The sequence below is a fragment of the Pogona vitticeps genome, chromosome 2 (genome assembly GCF_051106095.1).
Source record: "Pogona vitticeps strain Pit_001003342236 chromosome 2, PviZW2.1, whole genome shotgun sequence".
NCBI classification, from domain to species: Eukaryota; Metazoa; Chordata; class Lepidosauria; order Squamata; family Agamidae; genus Pogona; species Pogona vitticeps.
The window spans coordinates 313,376,339-313,397,655 of record NC_135784.1 but is presented as its reverse complement, the minus strand read 5'-3'; the positions used below and the strand labels follow the sequence as shown (position 1 = coordinate 313,397,655).

Here is a 21,317-nt window from a genome sequence, read left to right as displayed (position 1 = left end):
GACTTCCTTTTTGACGATGATGCAGCTGTTGTTACCCACTGTGCTGAAGACCTCCAAGAATTCATGAATCATTTTAGGAAGGCCTGCCAGGATTTTGGATTATCAATCAGCCTGAAGAAAACACAAGTCATGGGCCAAGGCATGGACTCACCTCTATTGCCATTTCTACACAAGAATTGGAGAAGGTAAGAATGAAGATGAGGGAGATGACAGGGCTGTCAGAAAAGAGGGGAACAGAAGCAAAGGATGGGGCAGAACCATTTTTAAAAGCAGCAGGAGAAGAGGAAGAGGTGACAGGACAAGCAGAAAAGGTGGGTGAGGAGGGGGAGGTGATCTACAAGAAAGAAAGATCTGAGGGAGTGGTAAAAGCTGGTGAAGCAAAAAAAGGACCTAAGACTCTCCCCGCCAGGATGGGAATATATCAGGTTGGAAAATCACCGAACTCATCAGGGGGAAAGTCTTACGGTGGCTAAGGAGGAGGCAGAGAAGTGAAGTTAATTAAACCCTCCTATTGGGGGAAAAAGAAGCAAGCGAGTGGGGCAGGAAGATAAGGAGGAATGTGCCAAGCTGGCTAGAGAAAGATGTGAGAGGGCCGGATGGCAGAAGTATCTGAAGGCCAAGAGGAGCCCAAAATGGACCTTGGGGGCATGCAGACTCAGGCGGGGAGACTCTGGAATGCCCATGTTGCCAATACCATTTGAATCCCTGCTGATAGGCTTTTCTTTGGACAGAGAGTTTGGACGGTTGCAGTTTGGTGTTGGTAATCCATTTATAGATAACGACCCTTTTCTCATGCCATTGCATGAAGAAGAGAGACAGTTAGAATCATAGAATCGTGAAGTTGGAAGGGGCCTATAAAGCCATCAAGTCCAACTCTCTGCTCAATGCAGGAATAGAAATTAAAGGATATCTGCCAGGTGGTTGTCTAAGTTTCTCTTGAATGCTTTTAAGGTTGCAACTATACTTTAATCAAACTTATTTTCTTAATAAAACAAATATAATTCTAACTTAAGGACTTATCTCTTGAACAGCAGGACTGCACCGAAATCCAGTGTGGAGTGGAAAGGTCACTAATTGCTACTATAACAGAGAGGTCCTACCTGATCTGTCTGTTGTGCTATCTAAGGAAGCACACAGTCAATGGTTTATTGCCTTGTAAGCAGGCAAGAGTTCTAATTTTAGGTTGAGCTTGTCCTTAGGGCAAGGACTATGCACTTCTGAGGGTAAAAGGACCTGCCTCAGGCATAAAAAGTGGTGGTTGCTTGCACCTACAGTGACTCCTTGCCCAAGACGCTATCTCTATAGGGAGAAGTGGTTCTGACATACATTTTCTTTAATAGTCACTGGTTTTTAAGCATTTTTTATTCTTCTACCATTTTATAGCCTTTTTCTATCTTACAGTCTTTAACCACTTCATCTTTCACATATAATTCATTTAGTCCCTCTTTATTGTAGAGGTTTTCTTCCTCCTGGATCCTCCTGTTTCTATGGCACATTTTCCTTTAGAGCAGGGGTCTCAAACTCAATTTACCTGGGGGCCGCGGGAAGCAGAATCTGGGTGAGGCTGGGCCACATCAGATTTTCCGCCAAGCGGAGCAAGGGCCCGAGGAAGCCACCCAGGAGTTTCTGTAGCCTAGCTGGGGCTCTGAGGAGGAGGAGGAGGAGGGGCGCGCAAGCCCTCGCCGTCGGCCACAACTCCCTCCTGCTCCTTCTTCACCACCACCACCAGCAGCAGCAGCAGGACGAAGAAGCAGAGAAGGGAGGGAGTGCCGGCGACTGCTTAGCAGGGTGGGGAGGAGGGCACGACATAAAATTTAAAAAAAAACCTCACAGAATTCTCCTTGCCAAAGGAGAAAAGCCCCCACCGGTACCTGCGAAATTAAACAACGGGATGTGGGCCCCACAGGTGCGCACGTGCATGCACGCACACAAACACACACGGAGGTCCGGCAACCTTCCTCTGGGCCCCCCCTCAAAAAAGGGCACACTCAGCAGCAGTAGCTACCCCACCATGACAGAGGACCAAACTTTGTGAGGTGAGTCCAGGCAGCCTCCAGAGCCAAGGTGGCTAAAGCAGGATGAAAAGGAGGAGGAGGAGGAAGCACCGCTGGGTGCTGAGGTGGCCACTGGCTAGGCTGGTGCTGGGGGTGCAGAGAGAGAAAGAGAGCCAGAGAGCCACTTCCCTGGAAGAGGCGGCGGCAACTGCTGTTGGCGGCTTGGAGGCACTCTTCGAGGATGGGCCGGAAGCAAGCTCCGCTCTCAGGCATCGCTCAGCGGTGGCTCAGGCGCTTGGGAAAAAGGTGCTCCTTGGGAGCAAGGAGCCTTGCTCACCGGCTCTTCCCCAAAACAGCGTCGCTTGCACCCTCCGTCTGGAATTGCAGGCTACCAGCTAGCAGACAGGCGGGCTGGCTGGCAGGCTGCAGTTCCGGATAGAGGGTGCAAGAGGCGCTGTCTTGGGAGACAACCGGAGAGCGAGGTGAGGCTGGATGCATGGGTGCTTCAAGGGGGCAGGCAAGGCAGGGGCCACAAACTATCATCTGGCGGGCCACAAATGGCCCCCCCGGGCTGCATGTTTGAGACCCCTGCTTTAGAGCTTCTCACTTGCTTTTCTACTCTAGTCAAGCTTCTACTTCTGATCCTGATGTTCCACTTGATTTCTCCTTTTCTCATTTCTCCTCTACTTTTCTCTTCTTTTCTGTCCCTTTGTTTTCTTAAAATCTTCTGCCTTCATTTTTTCGTCGTTGTTTGGTCATGTTCGACTCTTCATGACCCCATGGACCAGAGCACGGCAGGCCCTCCTGTCTTCCACTGCCTCCCGGAGTTGGGTCAAAGTCCTGTTGGTCGCTTCGGTGACACTGTCCAACTATCTCGTCCTCTGTCGTCCCCTTTTCCTCTTGCCTTCACACTTTCCCAACAACAGCATCTTTTCCAGGGAGTCCTCATGAGAGGGCCAAAGTATTGGAGCCTCAGCTTCAGAATCTGTCCTTCCAGGGAGCACTCAGGGTTGATTTCCTTTAGAATTGATAGGTTTGTTCTCCTTGCAGTCCAGGGGACTCTCAAGAGCCTCCTCCAGCACCACAATTCAAAGGCATCATTTCTTCGGCGGTCAGCTTTCTTTATGGTCCAGCTCTCACTTCCATACATCACCACAGGAAAAACCATAGCTTTGCCTATTCGGACTTTTGTTGGCAAGGTGATGTCTCTGTTTCATTTTTTAGTTAAAAAAGTAACTCTGCTCCTGGAATTCAAAGAGGACACCTTCAGATGCCAACCACTTATATATAATTGAGTTTGTTCTCAAGAGGGATGTGAACTCCACTTATTGCCTCCTTTTCTGTCTTATTTGCCATGGAATATGTTTCAAAATCTTAATTTCTTTATCTTTTCTGTTGGGTTCCTTGCCTGTGTGTATGTTAATAACAACTGGCGCACAAATACAGTGGCTGTGGACTGTGGCAGGCCACTCTCAAGCCTCTATCAATACAGGCCTCCAAGAGTGCTCACTACTATTCTTCACTTGCTGCCACCAACCTATCCTTAGTACTCACAAAGGACAAGTTTTTCTTTCAAACAAATAAAGTGTTTATTGATTTGTACAAAATAAAAAGGGTGAATCACAAGTAATAAATCAAGTTGTTAATCACATTTCTCAATTACTAGATCACACAGACTTTTCCCTCACTGACTATCTCTCTCAAATCTATCTCACTCTCTCAATCAACTTCTCTCATCTTTTCAAACTCTCCAAAACTCCCTCTTTCACACATCACACACACCTTATATAATCCAGCTCCTCCCCTTCTGCATCACCCTCCGTCCTCTCATTGGCTGAGGTTCCCCTGCCCAGCTGTGACGGACAGGTGAGAGCAGACCTGTATGCCACAATACCTCCCCCCTTAACAAGTTGTTTCATGGGGGAAAGCTAAAGTGTTTTCCTCTCATAAACAACGAGGAGCAATACAACAATACATTTATCCTAATAACACTATTACTTTTACTAAACATTTTCATAAACATTAAATAAACCTCTTACCTGCATATCATTCCCATACATTCATTAACATTTTCAAAGATCATCCATGCCTATGCTTAATATTAGACTACAACATACAAATTATACTTACATCCAATTTCATATGCATACATAACAAATAACATATATCAGTGGGTACATGTACAACAAACTTTTAATACTTTCACCATGCTAAGAGTCCATTCTTTTCTTCTTCAGTCTTCTGGTCTTATAGAGAGGGCATCTGCAGCACAGCTCTGAGTCCCCTTAATTACTCAAACCTCAAAATCAAAGTCCTGCAGGAGCAAAGCCCATCTCATCAGCTTGCTGTTGTTGGCTTTGATAGTCCTTAACCACAATAGTGGGGAATGGTCAGCACACAGGACAAAATGTCCTCCCCAAATATTTGGCCCAAGTTTGTGAAGTGAATGAAGAATGGCAAGACAGCCTCCCTCACCATCAGAAAGCTGCTCTTCGGCCGCCTGTAGAATTTCGCTGAGGTACGTCACGAGATGATGTTCTCCGTCATTGTCCTTCTGGCTCAGCACGGCTCCCAACCCGGTGTTGGACGCATCGGTGACGATGGTGAACTCGCACTGGCAATCTGGAGCTCTTATGACTGGACTGGTCATCACCGTCCCCATCAGCCTCGCGAACGCCTCCTCACAGATGCTGGTCCACTGGATACTATCTGCACTCTTCTTGCATGTTAGGTCAGTAGCACTACAAGGAGTAACAGCTGGTGGGGGTGCATCTCCAGTATCAATTTTGTGCACCACTCCTTGGGCCAGCCCTGGCTTGCTGAAAGAAACCTGCCAGTATCTCCCTAGCAAGGCCCTCAATTCACACTGTTGCTCATGGGAAAGTACAGAGCTGATTCTGACATCTTCAGGGTTATATATTGTTTTCCCCCTTCCTTCCCAATAGGGTAAGTCATGTTTCTCATTGTCAGCTTCCTTCATGGCAAACAACACTCTGTTCTCTTCCCTATAATATGGTTTGATCATATTAACATGAACCACCCTCCTGCCTGGTTCCCCATCTTCCTTAATGACATAATTAAGGTCGTTCATTTTGGCAATAATTCTAAATGGTCCTGCCCAATTTAGTTGTAATTTGTTCCCTTTGAGAGGTCTTAGCACAAGCACCTCATCTCCAGGATTAAAACTTCTTTCCCTGGCTTTTCTGTCATACCAGACTTTCTGCTTATTTTTCTTTTTTTTTTAAATATATTTTTTAATTTCTATAACTATAACAAAAACAAATCATATACATAAAACATATAAACTCAAACACAATAACAGTGTTCCCCACTACCATATACGGGACCTCTTGCCATATTCTTCTTTTTCTTCCTTCTTCTTCTTCTATTGTCCTCTTCTCCAGAACTACATAGATTCTTGGTTTGGAGCTTTCCCTTTCCCCCTTATTAACACATATTCCAAAAATTTGCCCCATATTACATAAAAATTGTTCTTTTTCAACTCTCCTTTCTTCATCTTTAAATTACAAGTTAATTTATCATTTAATGCTATATTCCATATTTCTTTATACCATTCTTCAATTTGTAATTCAGTCTTTAATTTCCATTGTCTAGCAATAATCAATCTAGCTGCTGTTATTAAATTAGTTATCAGTTCTTTAGTCATTTTGTCATATTCCACGTTCTCATATATTGATAACAGAGCAATCTCAGCCTTACATTCTATATCTTTTCCACCTCGTAAATTCTCAGCAGCCATTTCTAAATTTCTTTTCAGAGTGTTCATCAGGTTGTCTAAATACGATATTACGTTCTCAGGATCAGACTCTTGTATTTTCTCCCAACTTTGTCTAAGTAAGTCAAGGGGTCCTCTCACTTTTCTCCCAAACAGCAATTCAAAAGGACTAAATCCTGTACTGTACTGTCTCGGGGTACAGACCTATATGCATATAACAGAAGTTGTATTCTCTGATCCCAGTTGTAAGGATTCTCAGCAGAATAGGCCCTAATCATGCGCATCAGGGTACCATTAAATCTCTCTGTGAGCCCGTTAGTTTGAGGGTGATATGGGGAAGTATTTAAATGTTTGATCCCACATATTTGCCACAGTCTCTGCATGAGCTTTGAGGTGAAAGATGTCCCTAAGTCAGTTACTATTTCTGACACGAAGCCCATTTGACTCATATAACTCAGCAGGGCATCAGCCACAGTATGAGTCTCAATATTCCTCACAGGAATGGCCTCTGGGTATCGTGTGGCATGGTCCACAATGGTCAGAATAAATCTGTTCCCCCTTTGGGTGACTCTAGGCAATGGTCCTATAATATCTACGCCAATACGTTGGAATGGGGTAGAAATCACTGGTAAAGGGCATAGCTTCACTTTAGTTTTATCATTACTATTACCCTGCCTTTGACAAACATCACAACTCTGACAAAAATGTTTAATCTGCCTTCCCATCTCAGGCCAGTAGAAATTTTGTGATATTCTTTGCTTGGTTTTATTAATGCCTAGATGAGCAGAAAATACATCTGAGTGTCCCCTTTCTAATATTTCAAAGGAACCACTAACTGTTTTTGAAGATTGTCCCCCCCCTTTCTTGGGGTTCCTTAGAGACTCTCGGTACAATAAGCCCTGTTCAAGGTGGAACCTCTCAGGTCTTTCAGGGGATAACTCTACTTCAGAAACGTTCTCAAAGCATTGTTTCAGTGTGGAATCTGCTTTCTGTTCCTGACTGAACATATTGCTTTGGGGAATATTAAGTTGAAATATCTCAGCTGATTTCATATTGTCAGGCATTCCCTTCCTCTGATTGTCACTCCCTTCCTCAGCTGCCTCTGCTTTCTCTTGTTGGGAACGTGTTATAACTAAAACCCTCTTTACATGCTCAGAGAGGTCATTTCCAATTAAAACTGCTGCTGGCACCTGTGAAGAAATTCCAATTCTCCAAGGTCCTTCCCATCCCTGGTACCTAATGTGTATCTCAGCCACAGGCAAGATGACAGCTTTTTCGCCAGTTCCCTTCACAAACATGTTTTCTCCTTTTAAGATGTATTTCTGAGGTACTATATCAGGGTGACATAGGGTGACTTGTGAACATGAGTCTCTCAAAGCCATGTATTTATTATCAAAGATATAACTATGGTCCCCAGCCGTTTGAAATAACTCTTGGTTTGTTTTAATTAAAAAGCAATGTCTAACTTCTGCCAAAGGGAAATCAGGTTCAATATTATCAGCTTGTGTAGAGAGTTCAGCTGGTGTTGCCATAGCTACTGACTCCTCCCTTGGTGGGTTAACCTGTTCCTGCTGCACACAGTATACCGCTTTAGGCTTACTTAAATTCCCTTTTTGTGGTCCAAATTCTCTATTTTTACCACACTGGGATGCAATATGGCCCTTTTCATTACACCGAAAACAAGTCCTAACGTTCCATTGATCATTCACAGCACCCTTAACTCCTTTTCCCTCCAAATTTTTGTTTCTGGCTTGGTTCTGGTCTGAGGGCTTGCCCACAAAATGGCCTCCAACCTTCTGCTGGTTCTTAAATTGTCCTCTGGGCAATTTATTTGCGTCCTCCCACACTTTTCTCACCACCTTTCCCTCATAACCACTTGGTTTTCTGATCTGGGAAATAAAATCAGCAATCTCCCCTGCCTCTCTCAAATTTCGGGGTCTCTTGTCCTTGACTAAATATTTCAGTTCTCCAGGTAAGAGAGAATAAAACTGCTCCAATCCAAAAATATTTTTAAGGTCTTCTACTGTCTCAACTTTTTCCTGTACCAGCCATTTGTCCAAATATCTGGCCAAGTTTGCCCCTGAGAGTAAGACTCATCAGGTTTCGTGGTCAGAGACCTGAATTTGTGTCTCAACTGTTCTGAATTTATGCCATACCTGGCAAACACTAACTTTTTGAATTCATCATAATTTTTAATTAATTCCAAAGGCATCTCTGCATAGATCTCGGCCAGACCTCCACTAATTTGGGATCTCAAGACAATCATTTTTTCCGAATCCCTCACATAAAAATCTTCACACGCTCTTTCAAACATCACCAGAAATGATTCTGGATCATCCCCTTTTCTAAAGACAGGGAATCTTTTTAGATCTGCCTTTGACAACTATCTTCCCTCAGAATCATCTCTGCCAGTGTTGTTATTGTTATTGTTGGCTTGAACTTCCAGTTCTAGTCTCCTAAGTTCAAAAGCCATTCTCTCTTTCTCTAAGGCAATCTTCTCTCTCTCCATTTCTGCATCCATTTATCTCTGCCTCTGTCTTTCCTCCATTTCTAAGGCCAGTTTTTCTTTCTACATTACTAAGGCCATTTGTCTTTCCTCAGCTTTGGCCTTCATTTCTATCTCCAGTTTCCACTTTCTGAAATCTATTGGGTCTTCCCTTGAGGTCTCTCTCTCCTGCTCTGAGGTAAATCCTCCCTCAGAATCCCCATTTTCATTATCTGACCCAGCTGCCATTTCACAAGGCGCCTGCTCAGCTTTCTTCCCCCTAGTTAAAGGCATTCTCCTTTCTTCAGGCTTATAATTCAATTTGCAAGCCTCATTTTAAAAAGCACACTTTTTTCCTGTCAGTGAGAGTCTCTGTGTTATAATGTTGCTGCTTTCCCCAGCATTCATCCACTGGTAAGCTAGCTACCGTGTTTAGGCCTCTGCCCCCAGCTAGGCCTCTTGCCACAGACAGAGCTTCTTTTCCCTGCCTCAGGCAACAAAACAACTTGAATTACCAGCTTCCCCTATCCCAGGTTTAGCTGATTTGAGCCCCCTTAGCTTATCTGCCCTTGGCTCCGCTTTGTCCCCTCAGAGTTCTCCCCTTGAACTCAGGACAAGCTAGCCAACCTGCCACAGATTTCTGCTTTGGGCAACTCACTCCCCAGAAATGGTTACCACAGAGCCAGAGTCCCTATCTCAGTCCCCCAGTCTGAGTTTCAATGCCCTCCTACTAGACTTTCTCCCCGTGAGACAAGTCCTAGAAGGTTACCCACTCGTCCACTCAGACTTCCCTGACTAAAATACCCTGCTCTGGGCACCTTTCCAGTACAAGGCTTTAACTGGACCACTTCGTATCCCACACGCTGGACACCAATTTATGTGGCGGGCCACTCTCAAGCCTCTATCAATACAGGCCTCCAAGAGTCTCACTACTATTCTTCACTTGCTGCCACCAACCTATCCTTAGTACTCACAAAGTTTTTCTTTCAAACAAATAAAGTGTTTATTGATTTGTACAAAACAAAAAGGGTGAATCATAGGTAATAAATCAAGTTGTTAATCACGTTTCTCAATTACTAGATCACACAGACTTTTCCCTCACTGACTATCTCTCTCAAATCTATCTCACTCTCTCAATCAACTTCTCTCATCTTTTCAAACTCTCCAAAACTCCCTCTTTCACACATCACACACACCTTATATAATCCAGCTCCTCCCCTTCTGCATCACCCTCCGTCCTCTCATTGGCTGAGGTTCCCCTGCCCAGCTGTGACGGACAGGTGAGAGCAGAGCTGTATGCCACATGGACAAACATTGCTTCCCAGATTTAAAGTCTGTGACTCTCAAATGCAGGTCCTTCTATCTTCAGAGAGAGTTCTCTGTGACTATGATAACTGCGGTATGTATTCCATTGGATGCAAATGCCAATTTGGCTATTGGATATTTATACGATATCATCAGCAGACAACAGAGGACATATCCTAGCAGGAGACTTCAGTCATGTGGATTTGAAAGTAGCGCTCTCAAAATTCCATCAGCATGTTAGTTGTGCCACCAGAGGGGCCAATATGTTGGATAAGGTCTATTCTAATATCAGGCTGGGCTACAAGGTCAGACCATTAGCACATCTGGGCCAGTCTGACCATGTGTCCTTGTTTTTAATCCCTGTATATGTTTCCATCAGGAAAACTGTTCTGCCCACTGGTTGTTGTCAGTTTTCCAGGCTGTTTGGCCGTGTTCTTAAGGTTTTTCTTCCTAACGTTTCGCCAGTCTCTGTGGCCATGGGCATCTTCAGAGGACAGGAGTCAGAACTCCTGTCATTGTTCTCCCCACTATTGAAACCATAAGAGCTTGGCCAGGTGGTGCCTCCCAACAGCTGCAGGACTGCTTCGATCGGACTAATTGGGAGGTTTTTGAACATCAGGACCTGGAGATGTTCATGGACAGTGTCATGGGTTATATTGGGAATTGCATAGATAATGTCACAGTGAACAAACGGATGCGGGTCTACTCCAATCAGAAGCCCTGGATGACTAAAGAAGTACAGCAGCTGTTCAGGGAAAGGAAAATTGCCTTCAGGTCTGGTGACAGGGCCCTTTATAGTATGACCTGAGCAAACCTGAGAAGAGGCATCAGTGAGGCCAAGTTAGACTATAAAAGGAGGATTGTCTGAGGCGCTCCATCTTGTCTGAAGCGCTCCACTATTGTTCCTGTGCCCAAGAAATCTCACATTTCCAGTCTATATGGTAACTGACTGGTTGCACTCACTTCAGTAGTGATGAAATGTTTTGAAACACTGGTTTGGAATCGTATTACATCACCGCAGAGTTTTGATACCCACCAGTTTGCATATAGAGCAAATAGATCAACAGAGGATGCTGCAGCTACCGTCCTTCATACTGCATTGTCACATGTGGAGCAGCAGGGGAACTACATATGTACGGCTGCTTTTCATGGACTTTAGCTCAGCATTTAATACCATTCTCCCTCAGAGGCTGGTGGTCACACTAAGGGACTTGGGACTTCCATATTCCACATGTATGTGGATTGACAGTTTTTTGTCTGAACGCAGTCAGAGGGTTAGAGTAGGTCAATATACATCTACGATTCTCAGCCTTAGTATTGGTTCACCACAAGGTGTGTGCTGAGTCCCCTGCTCTATACCCTCTATACATATGATTGTATTTCTACTTATAAGAGCAATACCATAGTTAAGTTCGCAGATGATACCACAATAGTGGGGCTGATCTCAGAGGAGAATGAGTCTGCTTATGGGGCGAGGTGGAACGATTGGTAAAATGGTGTAGCGAGAATAACTTGCTTCTAAATACTTAAAAAACTTAGGAGCTTGTAATAGAGTATAGGAAGAAGAGGATGGATATTCCACCATTATTCATCAGTGAATTTGGTGGTTTTTTTTTTTTTTTTTTTTTTTTTTTTTTTTTTTTTTGGGTGTCCATATTGAGGAGAACATGACTTGGAGTGTAAATACCTCAGAGGTACTGAAAAAAGCTCAACAGAGATTGTACTTTCTAAAGATGCTTAGGAAGAATAACATCACTCGGAGCCTGTTCGTGTCCTTTTATCGATACTCAATAGAAAGTGTATTGTCCTACTGCATGTGCATGTAGTACGCAGGTTCAACAGTGGCCCAGAGAAAATCGCTCCAGAGAGTGATTAATACAGCACAGAAGATTGTTGGGTGTCCCCTCCCCACCTTAGAGGAACTGTACAGGTCCCGCTGTCTTAAAAAAGCATAAAATATTATAAAGGACACCTCCCACCCTGGACACTCTTTGCTTGAACTGCTGCCATCAGGAAGATGATATTAAAACAAGGACAAATAGATTTAAAAACAATTTATTTGCGAAGGCTTTCACGGCCGGAATCTAATGGTTGTTGTGGGTTTTTTGGGCTCTGAAAGTTGTTCTTCCTAACGTTTCGTTAGGAAGATGCCGGCCACAGAGACTGGCGAAACGTTAGGAAGAACAACCTTCAGAACACGGCCAAAGAGCCTGAAAAACTCACAACAACCATCAGATTTAAAAACAGTTTTTATCCAAGGGCGAAAACTTTGCAAACTTCAGTTAAGATTTAATCTGACTTATTGTAGGGTTACATGTGAATATATTTTGTTGCTGTTGTATTATGTTGGATTTTTGTAAGGAGTTTATATGGAGTTTTAGCTGAATGAGTGATGCACTGGCTGGATAGCACTCTGGTGATTTTGTTGCACATGCAATGACAATAAAGTGTTATTCTATTCTATTTTCTTCTATTCTTGTATATTTCTTAAAACTTTATCTTGAAAAATATTTCTAGTAAATTTAACATGAAATTCTCCTGGGAGATTTTTATTCCTGGTGTCGTCGTCGCCGTTTAGTCGTGTCCGACTCTTTGTGACCCCATGGACCAGAGCACACCAGGCCCTCCTATCTTCCACTGCCTCCCAGAGTTGTGTCAAATTCATGTTGGTTGCTTCGCAGACACTGTCCAGCCATCTCCTCCTCGGTCGTCCCCTTCTCCTCTTGCCGTCACACTTTCCCAACATCAAGGTTTTTTCCAAGGAGTCTTCTCTTCACGAGATGGCCAAAGTACTGGAGCCTCCGCTTCAGGATCTGTCCTTCCAGTGAGCACTCAGGGTTGATTTCCTTTAGAATTGATAGGTTTGTTCTCCTTGCAGTCCAGGGGATTCTCAAGAGTCTCCTCCAGCACCACAATTCAAAGGCATCAATTCTTCAGCGGTCTCCTTTCTTTATGGTCCAGCTCTCACTTCCATACACCACGACAGGAAAAACCATAGCTTTGACTATTTGGACTTTTGTTGACAAGGTGATGTCTCTGCTTTTTAAGATGCTGTCAAGATTTGTCATCGCTTTCCTCCCAAGAAGCAGGCATCTTTTAATTTCGTGGCTGCTGTCTCCATCTGCAGTAATCATGGAGCCCTAGAAGGTAAAATCTGTCAATGCCTCCATATTTTCCCCTTTTGTTTCCCAGGAGGTGATGGGACCAGTGGCCATGATCTTAGTTTTTTTGATGTTGAGTTTCAGACTGTTTTTTGCACTCTCTTCTTTCACCCTCATTACAAGGTTCTTTAATTCCTCCTCACTTTCTGCCATCAGAGTGGTATCATCTGTATATCGGAGATTGTTGATGTTTCTTCCGGCAATCTTAATTCCAGTTTGGAATTCCTCCAGTCCAGCCTTCCGCATGATGTATTCTGCATATAAGTTAAATAAGCTGGGGGACAATATACAGCCTTGTCGTACTCCTTTCCCAATGTTGAACCAATCAGTTGTTCCATATCCAGTTCTAACTGTTGCTTCTTGTCCCACGTATAGGTTTCTCAGGAGGTAGATAAGGTGGTCAGGCACTCCCATTTTTTTAAGAACTTGCCATAGTTTGCTGTGGTCCACACAGTCAAAGGCTTTTGCATAGTCAATGAAGCAGAAGTAGATATTTTTCTGGAACTCTCTGGCTTTCTCCATAATCCAGCGCAAGTTAGCAATTTGGTCTCTAGTTCCTCTGCCTCTTCCTGGTGTATGCTGTGTTAATTCTTCTGACCCATGGGGTCACGAAGAGTCGGACACGACGACTTAACGACTAAACAATAACAACGGCAATCATCCATTTTGCTGACTCTTTATGTCTATCTCTTTTCTATGTAGATCTTTGGGTCCATGGAGATTTTCCTTACATGAACAGATATTTTAACTTAATCATAGTCTCTGCTGGAGATATTTCCAACATCCTTCTGTGCTCTCCGACTCTCTGCTAGGGGTGTTCCCGGCTCTTTGCAAAGAGGGGGAACCAGCCTTTGCCGAGTCTTCTCCCCCATTCTCTCATCTCTGCTGCTTCAGACACCGCTTCTCCTGGCGGAGGGTCCTTTGCCCCCCCCCTCCCCCAGTTAGGGCGGCCAGGACCCGAGGCCCCCCTGGTCAGTTTCAGGAGCTTGCGTGAAACCCGACCAGTCCTCGCTGCGACAGCCCCCCCGCCCTCCCCCCGGCCTGCCTCCTCCTCCTCTCGCCCCTACCGGTCCGGCCGCCGCCGCGGGCTCCCGGCGTGGGCCAGGGTTGGGAGCCGCCTTAGGGTCTCGGAAAGCGGCGCGCTCGCCAGGCTTCGGCGGCTTCCCTTGTCCGGAGAAGAAGCCGCGAAGGAGCCAGATGGGGCAACCCCGAACACGTCGCCCTGAGTCAGGCTGCCCGGCGGGGGGAGGCTGGGCGCGTCCCCCCCCCCCCCCAGCGACACTTCACCACCCGCCGGTACTTGGCCGAGGGACGCCCCGAGCAGCCTCGCCGTCGAGGGAGCCCGCGGCTTGGCCGTGGTTGCCGGGCGGGCGCCAGGCCGACAGAGGGGCCAGCTGCCCGCCCCCCTCCCCCGCCGCCTTCCGCGGGCTCGTTTTTCCCACGGTTCCGCGGCATGCAAATAGGTCCCAGGCCTCCGTGCAGGCGCTCCTGCCCCCGGCGCCCGCCCGCCTGTCCGCCCATCGAGTGCCTGTTACAGCCTGATCACCGAGCAACCTTGGCCGTGACGGGAAGGAACAAAGAGGAGGGAGGGGAGGGGAGGGGAGGGGAGGGAGGAGCCTTCTCCGCGAACCTGCAGGCTTGCACGTTCCCTTCTTCTGGCAGAGAGGCCGGCTGGCCGGCTTCCCTTGCCCGGCTTGAACGGGACCTGACTTCCCAGTAAGAACACTTTCGCAAGAGGGTTGCTCGGGTGTTTTGGAGAGCTGGGGGGACAAATCACCTGGGATCCAACGGCCTGCGAGAGCTGCCCTGTGGTTGCTGTGAGTGGCCCTGGAGGACCGGGGGAATCACGTCTCTCTTGCTGAGTGCCAAAGCCACCCCAGGCGGGCACAGTCCAGTTTGAGCAGGTGTACCTGGAACTGGTGCGGAGGATGGAAAATACTGTATGGACTTGGCGCGCAGCAGCTGCGATAAAGGCGAAGTTCATGCAGAGGGTTATTGAGGTGGTGGAGGAAAATAAAACTGAAAACATCCCAGTGCCTTTATACAAAACATTTTCTGGCCAGGGAGAGAGGCATTTATTTCACTGTACAAGCCAAACCAGGAAAGGTTAGAGTCACACTTTAAAAACTAACTGTTTATCCCCCCTTTGGCCTATGTTTTCATGCCTTCTACAACTCCAAACGCATAAACTGGATTGCCTGGATGTCCAGTCAAAATGTGTTAATGCTAAAGCTGTCACAGGAGTGTCCTGTAGTTTGCCTTCACACAAAACTGTGATGTGAGCACACAGCATATGTAGAATGCAGGTCTGTTTGTGCACAGCAGGTATGCTAGAACTGATCAAGAGGTTATGGGAAGAGGACAACTCATACAACTGGAGCTCCAAAGGACCACACCTGAAGCTGAATGGTGGCAGATGCAGAAGAAACCATACGGAGTGCTTCTTTGCACTGTGCCCAAGTCAGGTCCTCAGTGATCTGAGTTCATTTGTTTAGGTACATTAATATCTTGCTTTTCCTCCAGTAAAGTTCAGGCAGTGTACATGGCCCTTGTCCCTACTTTATCTTTACAGTAACAATGTAGGTTGGAGTGAGGGGAAAAAGTAATTGGTCCCTGATTGCTGAAAGCATTTCTTGGGCATGGCTGAACCGGACTGACCAAATACAGTACCAAGCAAGCACTCTCCTCACTGCGCCACACTGCCTCTAAAATTAAGTGCCTCTCCCTTCTGCTATCCTCCTCTAAAAACTATTCCAGAAGCACTTCAGCCTTCCAAAGCAGATATCTAGGTTATACATGAGGTAACAAGGGAAGAAACTATCAGTGTTACCAATTCCAGAATCGGGAGCACCTGAGAACAGGACTTAGGGCTGAAGCCATGCTCTGTGCTACAAACTCTGGAGAAAAACCTGGGAGTTCTTACCGAGCGACATGCTAACTTCTAAACATCTGAGGCTACAGCCAACTCATGCTTAGTGTGGCCTACTCTGGTACTTGGCTAGTAGTCCCAGCACATCCACCATGACTGTTGAAGGCCTGATAAAGAAGCTGGTCATCTTGACACCTGCAGGTGTGCTGCTGTATGGAGAGCTGATGGCCATCTGTCCTTCCCCAAAAAAAAGGCACCTCAAAAAGCCTTCTCTTGACCTTTGACTCTGAGGAAGTGCAAACCAACATCTCTGTTATGATTCCTGACCAAGATGGTGGCATGATTGGCAATTGAGGCGACACACTCTTTGTGGTGCAGTGTCTTCATTACACTGATAATACATGGATCTGGGAATGGCAGAATACTTCGTGAAAGGAAGTTTCTATAAAAGGGAAACTCTAAAGGTGTTAATAATCCAGAAATTTTGGTTTAGGTGCAGAAGGGTAACTCTGAAAATGAAAAGTGCTTTTTAAAAAGTACCTCAAAGGGTTGCTGCGAAAGTGAAAGTAAGACATGAGCACGGCTTTATTTTCTTTGCTTACAAAATAAGTCCACCACAAACCAAAACACCATTAGGGATAAGATAGTAAGGCAGAAGTATCTAATTCAGTTTCGTACCAGTTTTCACAAGAAAGATGAAATAATAATTCAATTATCTAATGTGAACAATAGAAGAGAGAAGTGGTACATTTTAAAATGCTGCTTATGCTGTAGGACTGCTGGGGGAGTCAGACATCCTTGTCAGGATCTGACAAAGACACAATTATAAATAATTCCAACAAGAAAAAAATGTGGAAGACAGCAAAAAAGACCAATGTGGCTGCAGAAAAATCTCAGAGAGGACCTGAAGGGGGAAAAAGAAAAGAAACAAAAACACCTATAGGAAGTGGAAAGAAAGCCAGGCCACAAAGAAAGAGTACAGACAAGTAGCAAGGAATTGCAGGGATGGCGTTAGGAAGGCAAAAGCTGAGAATGAGCTGAGGTTAGCAAGAGATGCCTCTTGGGAGGAGAGCAATGACAAACCTCGACAGCATCTTCAAAAGCAGAGACCTCACCGTGCCAACAAAGGTCCAAATCGTCAAAGCTATGGTTTTTCCTGTAGTGATGTACGGAAGTGAGAGCTGGACCATAAGGAAGGTTGACCACGGAAGAATGGATGCTTTTGAATTGTGGTGCTGGAGGAGACTCTTGAGAGTCCCCTGGACTGCAAGGAGAACAAACCTATCCATTCTGAAGGAAATCAACCCTGAGTGCTCACTGGAAGGACAGATCCTGAAGCTGAGGCTCCAATACTTTGGCCATCTCATGAGAAGAGAAGACCCCCTGGTGCTGGGAAAGTGTGAAGGCAAGAGGAGAAGGGGACAACAGAGAACGAGATGTTTAGACAGGATCATCGACGCGACCAACATGACTTTAACCCAACTCCGGGAGGCAGTGGAAAACAGGAGGGCCTGGCGTGCTCTGGTCCATGAGGTCACAAAGAGTTGGACACAACTTAATGACTAAACAAAGATGCTCTAGCCTTCCTAGTATTACAATCACACACAGTTATCAGGGTGCTGACAGAGATACTGAAAAAGGAAGGAAGGGCATGTATTGACACCAGCAAGACTCGCAATCAAAGAAAATTGGAGGAATTTGCCCAAGCGCTTGAGGAAACCCTTCCAGATCCGGCTGAGGCAAATGCACCTGAATGATGGGAACATTTCAAGAACATTGTTTATAACACCACTTTGTCCATATCTGACAAGAAGACCAAAATAGTGGCAGACTAGTTTGAAGCGCATTTGGAGGACCTGATGCCAGCCATTGAGGAAAAGAGGAGAGCTCTAGGAGCATACAAAGCTTGTCCTCGCGAGTACAACTTGCAGGCTCTTCAAGTTGTATGAAATCTTTTGTCTTTGCTGGAGAGAAGGTGGGGTACCACAGGACATGAAGGATGCAAACATTGTCACATTATATAAAAACAAAGGAGACAGGGGCAACTGCAATAACTACTGTGGCATCTCTCAGACGTTCCAAGACCTCTGTTCAGAGCACATTACCATAGTATCTCAAGACTGAAGGATGCCTACATACAAGTACATGACCTCTGTGGGGCATTTGCACAACACTTTGCAGGCAAGGTCACTCAGATCGCCCTTCACTTAGATGCTGTAATAATTGATACAGGTCCTGTGGATGAAGCATTGACCTCTGCTTGTCTTGTTATATTGGATACGTTTCAGTCAGTGCATCCTGGAGATGTGGAGAGGATTCTTGGAGAAGTGAATGCCGCCATGAGTGTACTAGATAGACCCTTGCCTTTACTGGCTTATAAAAGCAGCCAGAGTTGGCCAGGTGAGTACCTGGTGTGGTGAATGCCTCCTTGCAGCAGGGTAGGATCCCAGGATACTTAAGGAGAAAGTAGCAATACCATCACTGGAAACGCCCTCCCTGAATCCCATTTTATTGGACAACCACAGGCAGTCTCTAATATTCCATTCATGGGCAAGGTGCTGAAGTGGGTTGTGGCTTCTCAGCTCCAGGGGTTCCTGTATGAGAACAAATTATCTAGATCCATTTCAATCTGGCTTCAGGTCTGGTTATGGGCTAGAGGCAACTTTGGTCACCTTGGTGGATGACCTTTGCCAGGAACTGGACAGGGAGAGTGTGTCCCTGTTGGTTCTTCTGGACCTCTCAGAATGTTTTGATACCTTGAGACCTTTGATATCACCTATGGTATCCTTTGGGCTCATCTCTCTGGCATGGGACTTGGAGGCACTGTTTTGCTCTGGCTCCAGTCCTCCCTGGAGAAAAGAACTCAGAAAGTGGTGCGGGGGGGGGGCGACTCCTGTTCAACACCCTTGCCACTGGCCTGTGGTGTCCCTTATGGTTCTGTTTTGTCTCCTTTGTTATTCAACATCTACATGAAAGCACTGGTAGAAACTGTCCAGAGTTTGGAGATTCAGTCAGTCCCGGATTAATCACTGAGCAAAATAAGCATATGCTTAGGGCATCAACATGGGAAGGGGGCAACACACTGTTTCCTTTCAGTTTCTTTTGCCACGGACATTGGTGGCAACGGTGCACCTTCTTTAGGAAACCACATCCATCCCTTCATCCCTCTCTATTCCCTCTTTTCCTTAACAGCTCCAAGCCACCTCCCTATCGAATAATGTGAGCCACCTTGAATCCCCTTATTTGGGGGAGAGGCAATCTCTCTCTCTCTGTCACACACACACACACACACACAGAGAGAGAGAGAGAGAGAGAGAGAGAGAGAGAGAGAGAGAGGGAGTTACAGGAGGGGTATACATGGCTCAGCAATACTATGAGTGAGAAGGATCTTTCAACTGTTGTAGATCACAAGCTGAATATAAGCCAACACTGCAATGTGGTTGCGAAAAGAGAAGTATAGTCTCTGAATCCCATTAAGTGCCAGTTCCCCTCTATTCAGCACCGGTTAGGCCTCCTCTTGAGTCCTGTGTCCAGTTATGGACAGCACACTTGAAGAAGGATGCTGACAAACTGGAGCAAGTTCAGAGGAGGGTGACAAGGAGGATCGGGGGGGGGGGCTGGAAACCAAGCCCTATAAGGAGGAAAGACTGAAAGAACTGGGCCGGTTTAGCCTTAAGAAAAGAAGACTGAGGGGAGATAGAAGGAGAGCCCTCTTCAAAGACTTGAAAGGCTGTCCTACAGAGGAGGGGCAGGATCTGTTCTCAGTCATCCCTGAGTGCAGGACTCATGATAATGGGCTCAAGATGCTGGAAGCCAGATTTTGGCTTAAACAATTAAGAGTTTATCTGGAAAAAAACTCTTACTGTAGTTGTTACAGCAGGAGGACAATGGAACCCATGATCTGAGGAGGGAGATTGTGAGCGCTCCAACTGGAGTCCTTCAAGAGAAAACTGAACCATTCTCTGCCACATTTGCTTTGACTTGAATTCCTGCCTTGGGCAGGGGTTGGGCTCGATGACCTCATGGGTCCCGTTTAACTCCCTGATGCTAGGATCCTAGCGCCGTCCAGTCGCTGAGTCCACCTTCATCGCCTGCGCAGCCCTGCCTGCCTCCCTCCCTCCGTCCGTCCCTCCCTCCCTCTGGCGCCCGCGCTCAGTCCCGGGAGCTCACGCCCTCACTTCAGCGCTCCGCCAGGCTGTAATGGAAGCGGAGATGCACGTCGGGGAGAAGTTGGTGGCGGTCACGCTGCTTTGGCTGCTGGTGGCCGTTCCCGAACGCGCCTTGGCCCATAGCGGAGAAGAGGACCCTCCGCGTTCCCATGCAGGTGGGGAAGGGCTCCGGGGCGCAGGCGGGGGCTGCGGGCGTCGTTCAAACGACGAGCCTTCGGGGGCTAGGGCCGAGGCGACGGCTGCCGGCGCAGCTCGGCTTTGGATCACTTCAGCAGACTCCGGCGGGAAAGCGGGGCGCTCCCCACAACCCCCCCCCCCGGCGCAGCCCCTCTCCCTGCCGACGAGAGCAGGCGCTTTGCACAAGAGGCCAGGCGTGGGGAGGCCCTGTGGGGCAGACTCTCTGGGGGAGACCTCTCACCCCCGGCTGCAGGCTTGTCTTTCCCCTCAAGGGCAGCGGAGAGAACTCGAACCTCTGAGCGAGCTCGAAGGGGTGTCCTCTCGCTGCGGAGCAGCCACAGCGGATCCCCTCCTTCCCCACGCGGCACATGGGCCGGGAAGTTGTGGCGAGGCTTTCCTCGGGGCTTTCGGGTTTCCCGCTTCCCCCTGCGCCCCCCTCGCCCCCCCGGAGGTAATACAGACTCCCTGAGAGTGGCCGGGAGGTTTCTGCCTTTCGGCGCCTTTTGTCCTCTTTGCTCCCTTTTTTTCCTTGAGCGGGGAGGGGTAAGGGAAGGTCGAAAGGATCCTGGCAACGTTTTTCTTTTTTAATTTATGCTATTAATTACTTTCAGGTTAGTCATCATAATATTCCATGCATCCGGAGGTAGGGAATCTGAAACCGCCCTAAAAATCGCAAGCAGAAACTGGTCTCTGTAGAGGAGGTCTCTCCCCCACCCACCCCCGGCCTTTGGCGCGGGTACCAGGACCCCGTCGTTGGCGCGCTCTCTTTTGTTCTTCTATATACAGTACACCGAAACCGAAGTTAGCCGGTAACAAGCCTAGAAGCCGCTTGAAAAGTCCTCTTTCTCTTATTCTTACCTGGTCGCAATATTTCCAGTGAATTAAGGCAAATCAGAATGGTTTTTGAGGACTGCGTGTGAGTGCCCGCGCGCGTGTCACCTTCTAGCTTGCGCTTAGGAAAAAGGCAAAGCAAAGGGAACCGCGTAGCGCCTCTGCCGCCCCAGAGCCCGTCCCAGCGGGGGGGGGGGGGGGTTCGCTTGGCTCGCTCCGTCCTGCAGAACTTTTGAAACCGGCGTTCAGCCCGCCTTCAGACCCGCTGGGGTTCCCCCCGGGGGGGGGGGCGCTCCGTGGCCTTTCAAGCTGGAGTGTCCGCGCGGCCTCTTGGGGGGGGGGGGGATAGCTATCCCTCTTTATTGTCTTGGCGCCAGTAATGGGTTTAGGGTTGCAGCTTGTGGGAAGAAACCTGACGTAAGGCCAAAGGCGAAAGTCCGGGCACTGGACACCCGAACCCCAGGAGCTCTCAGCGGAAGAGTGAAAACGTGGGGCGGTGGGTTTCGGGGGGGGGGCAGGAGAAGAGAGAGAATGCTTTCTGGCAGCGGATCAGCTTGTCCTCCTGAATGAAGAATCCCCCTCTGGTTGAG

The 21,317-nt window shown here is 47.1% G+C and overlaps 2 protein-coding genes across 2 annotated transcripts in view; both read left to right on the top strand.

The window, feature by feature from the left end:
- Positions 1–21,317, top strand: part of CREB3 (cAMP responsive element binding protein 3) — a 196,803-nt gene that overhangs the window by 5,917 nt on the left and 169,569 nt on the right. The gene's annotated exons all lie outside the window — the stretch shown is intronic.
- Positions 19,716–21,317, top strand: part of CA9 (carbonic anhydrase 9) — a 35,313-nt gene continuing 33,711 nt past the window's right edge. The window contains exon 1 of the mRNA XM_020800732.3: positions 19,716–19,874. Within this exon, the coding sequence (XP_020656391.3) occupies positions 19,751–19,874 (124 nt within the window). The 5' untranslated portion in view covers positions 19,716–19,750. The remainder of the gene's footprint in view (positions 19,875–21,317) is intronic.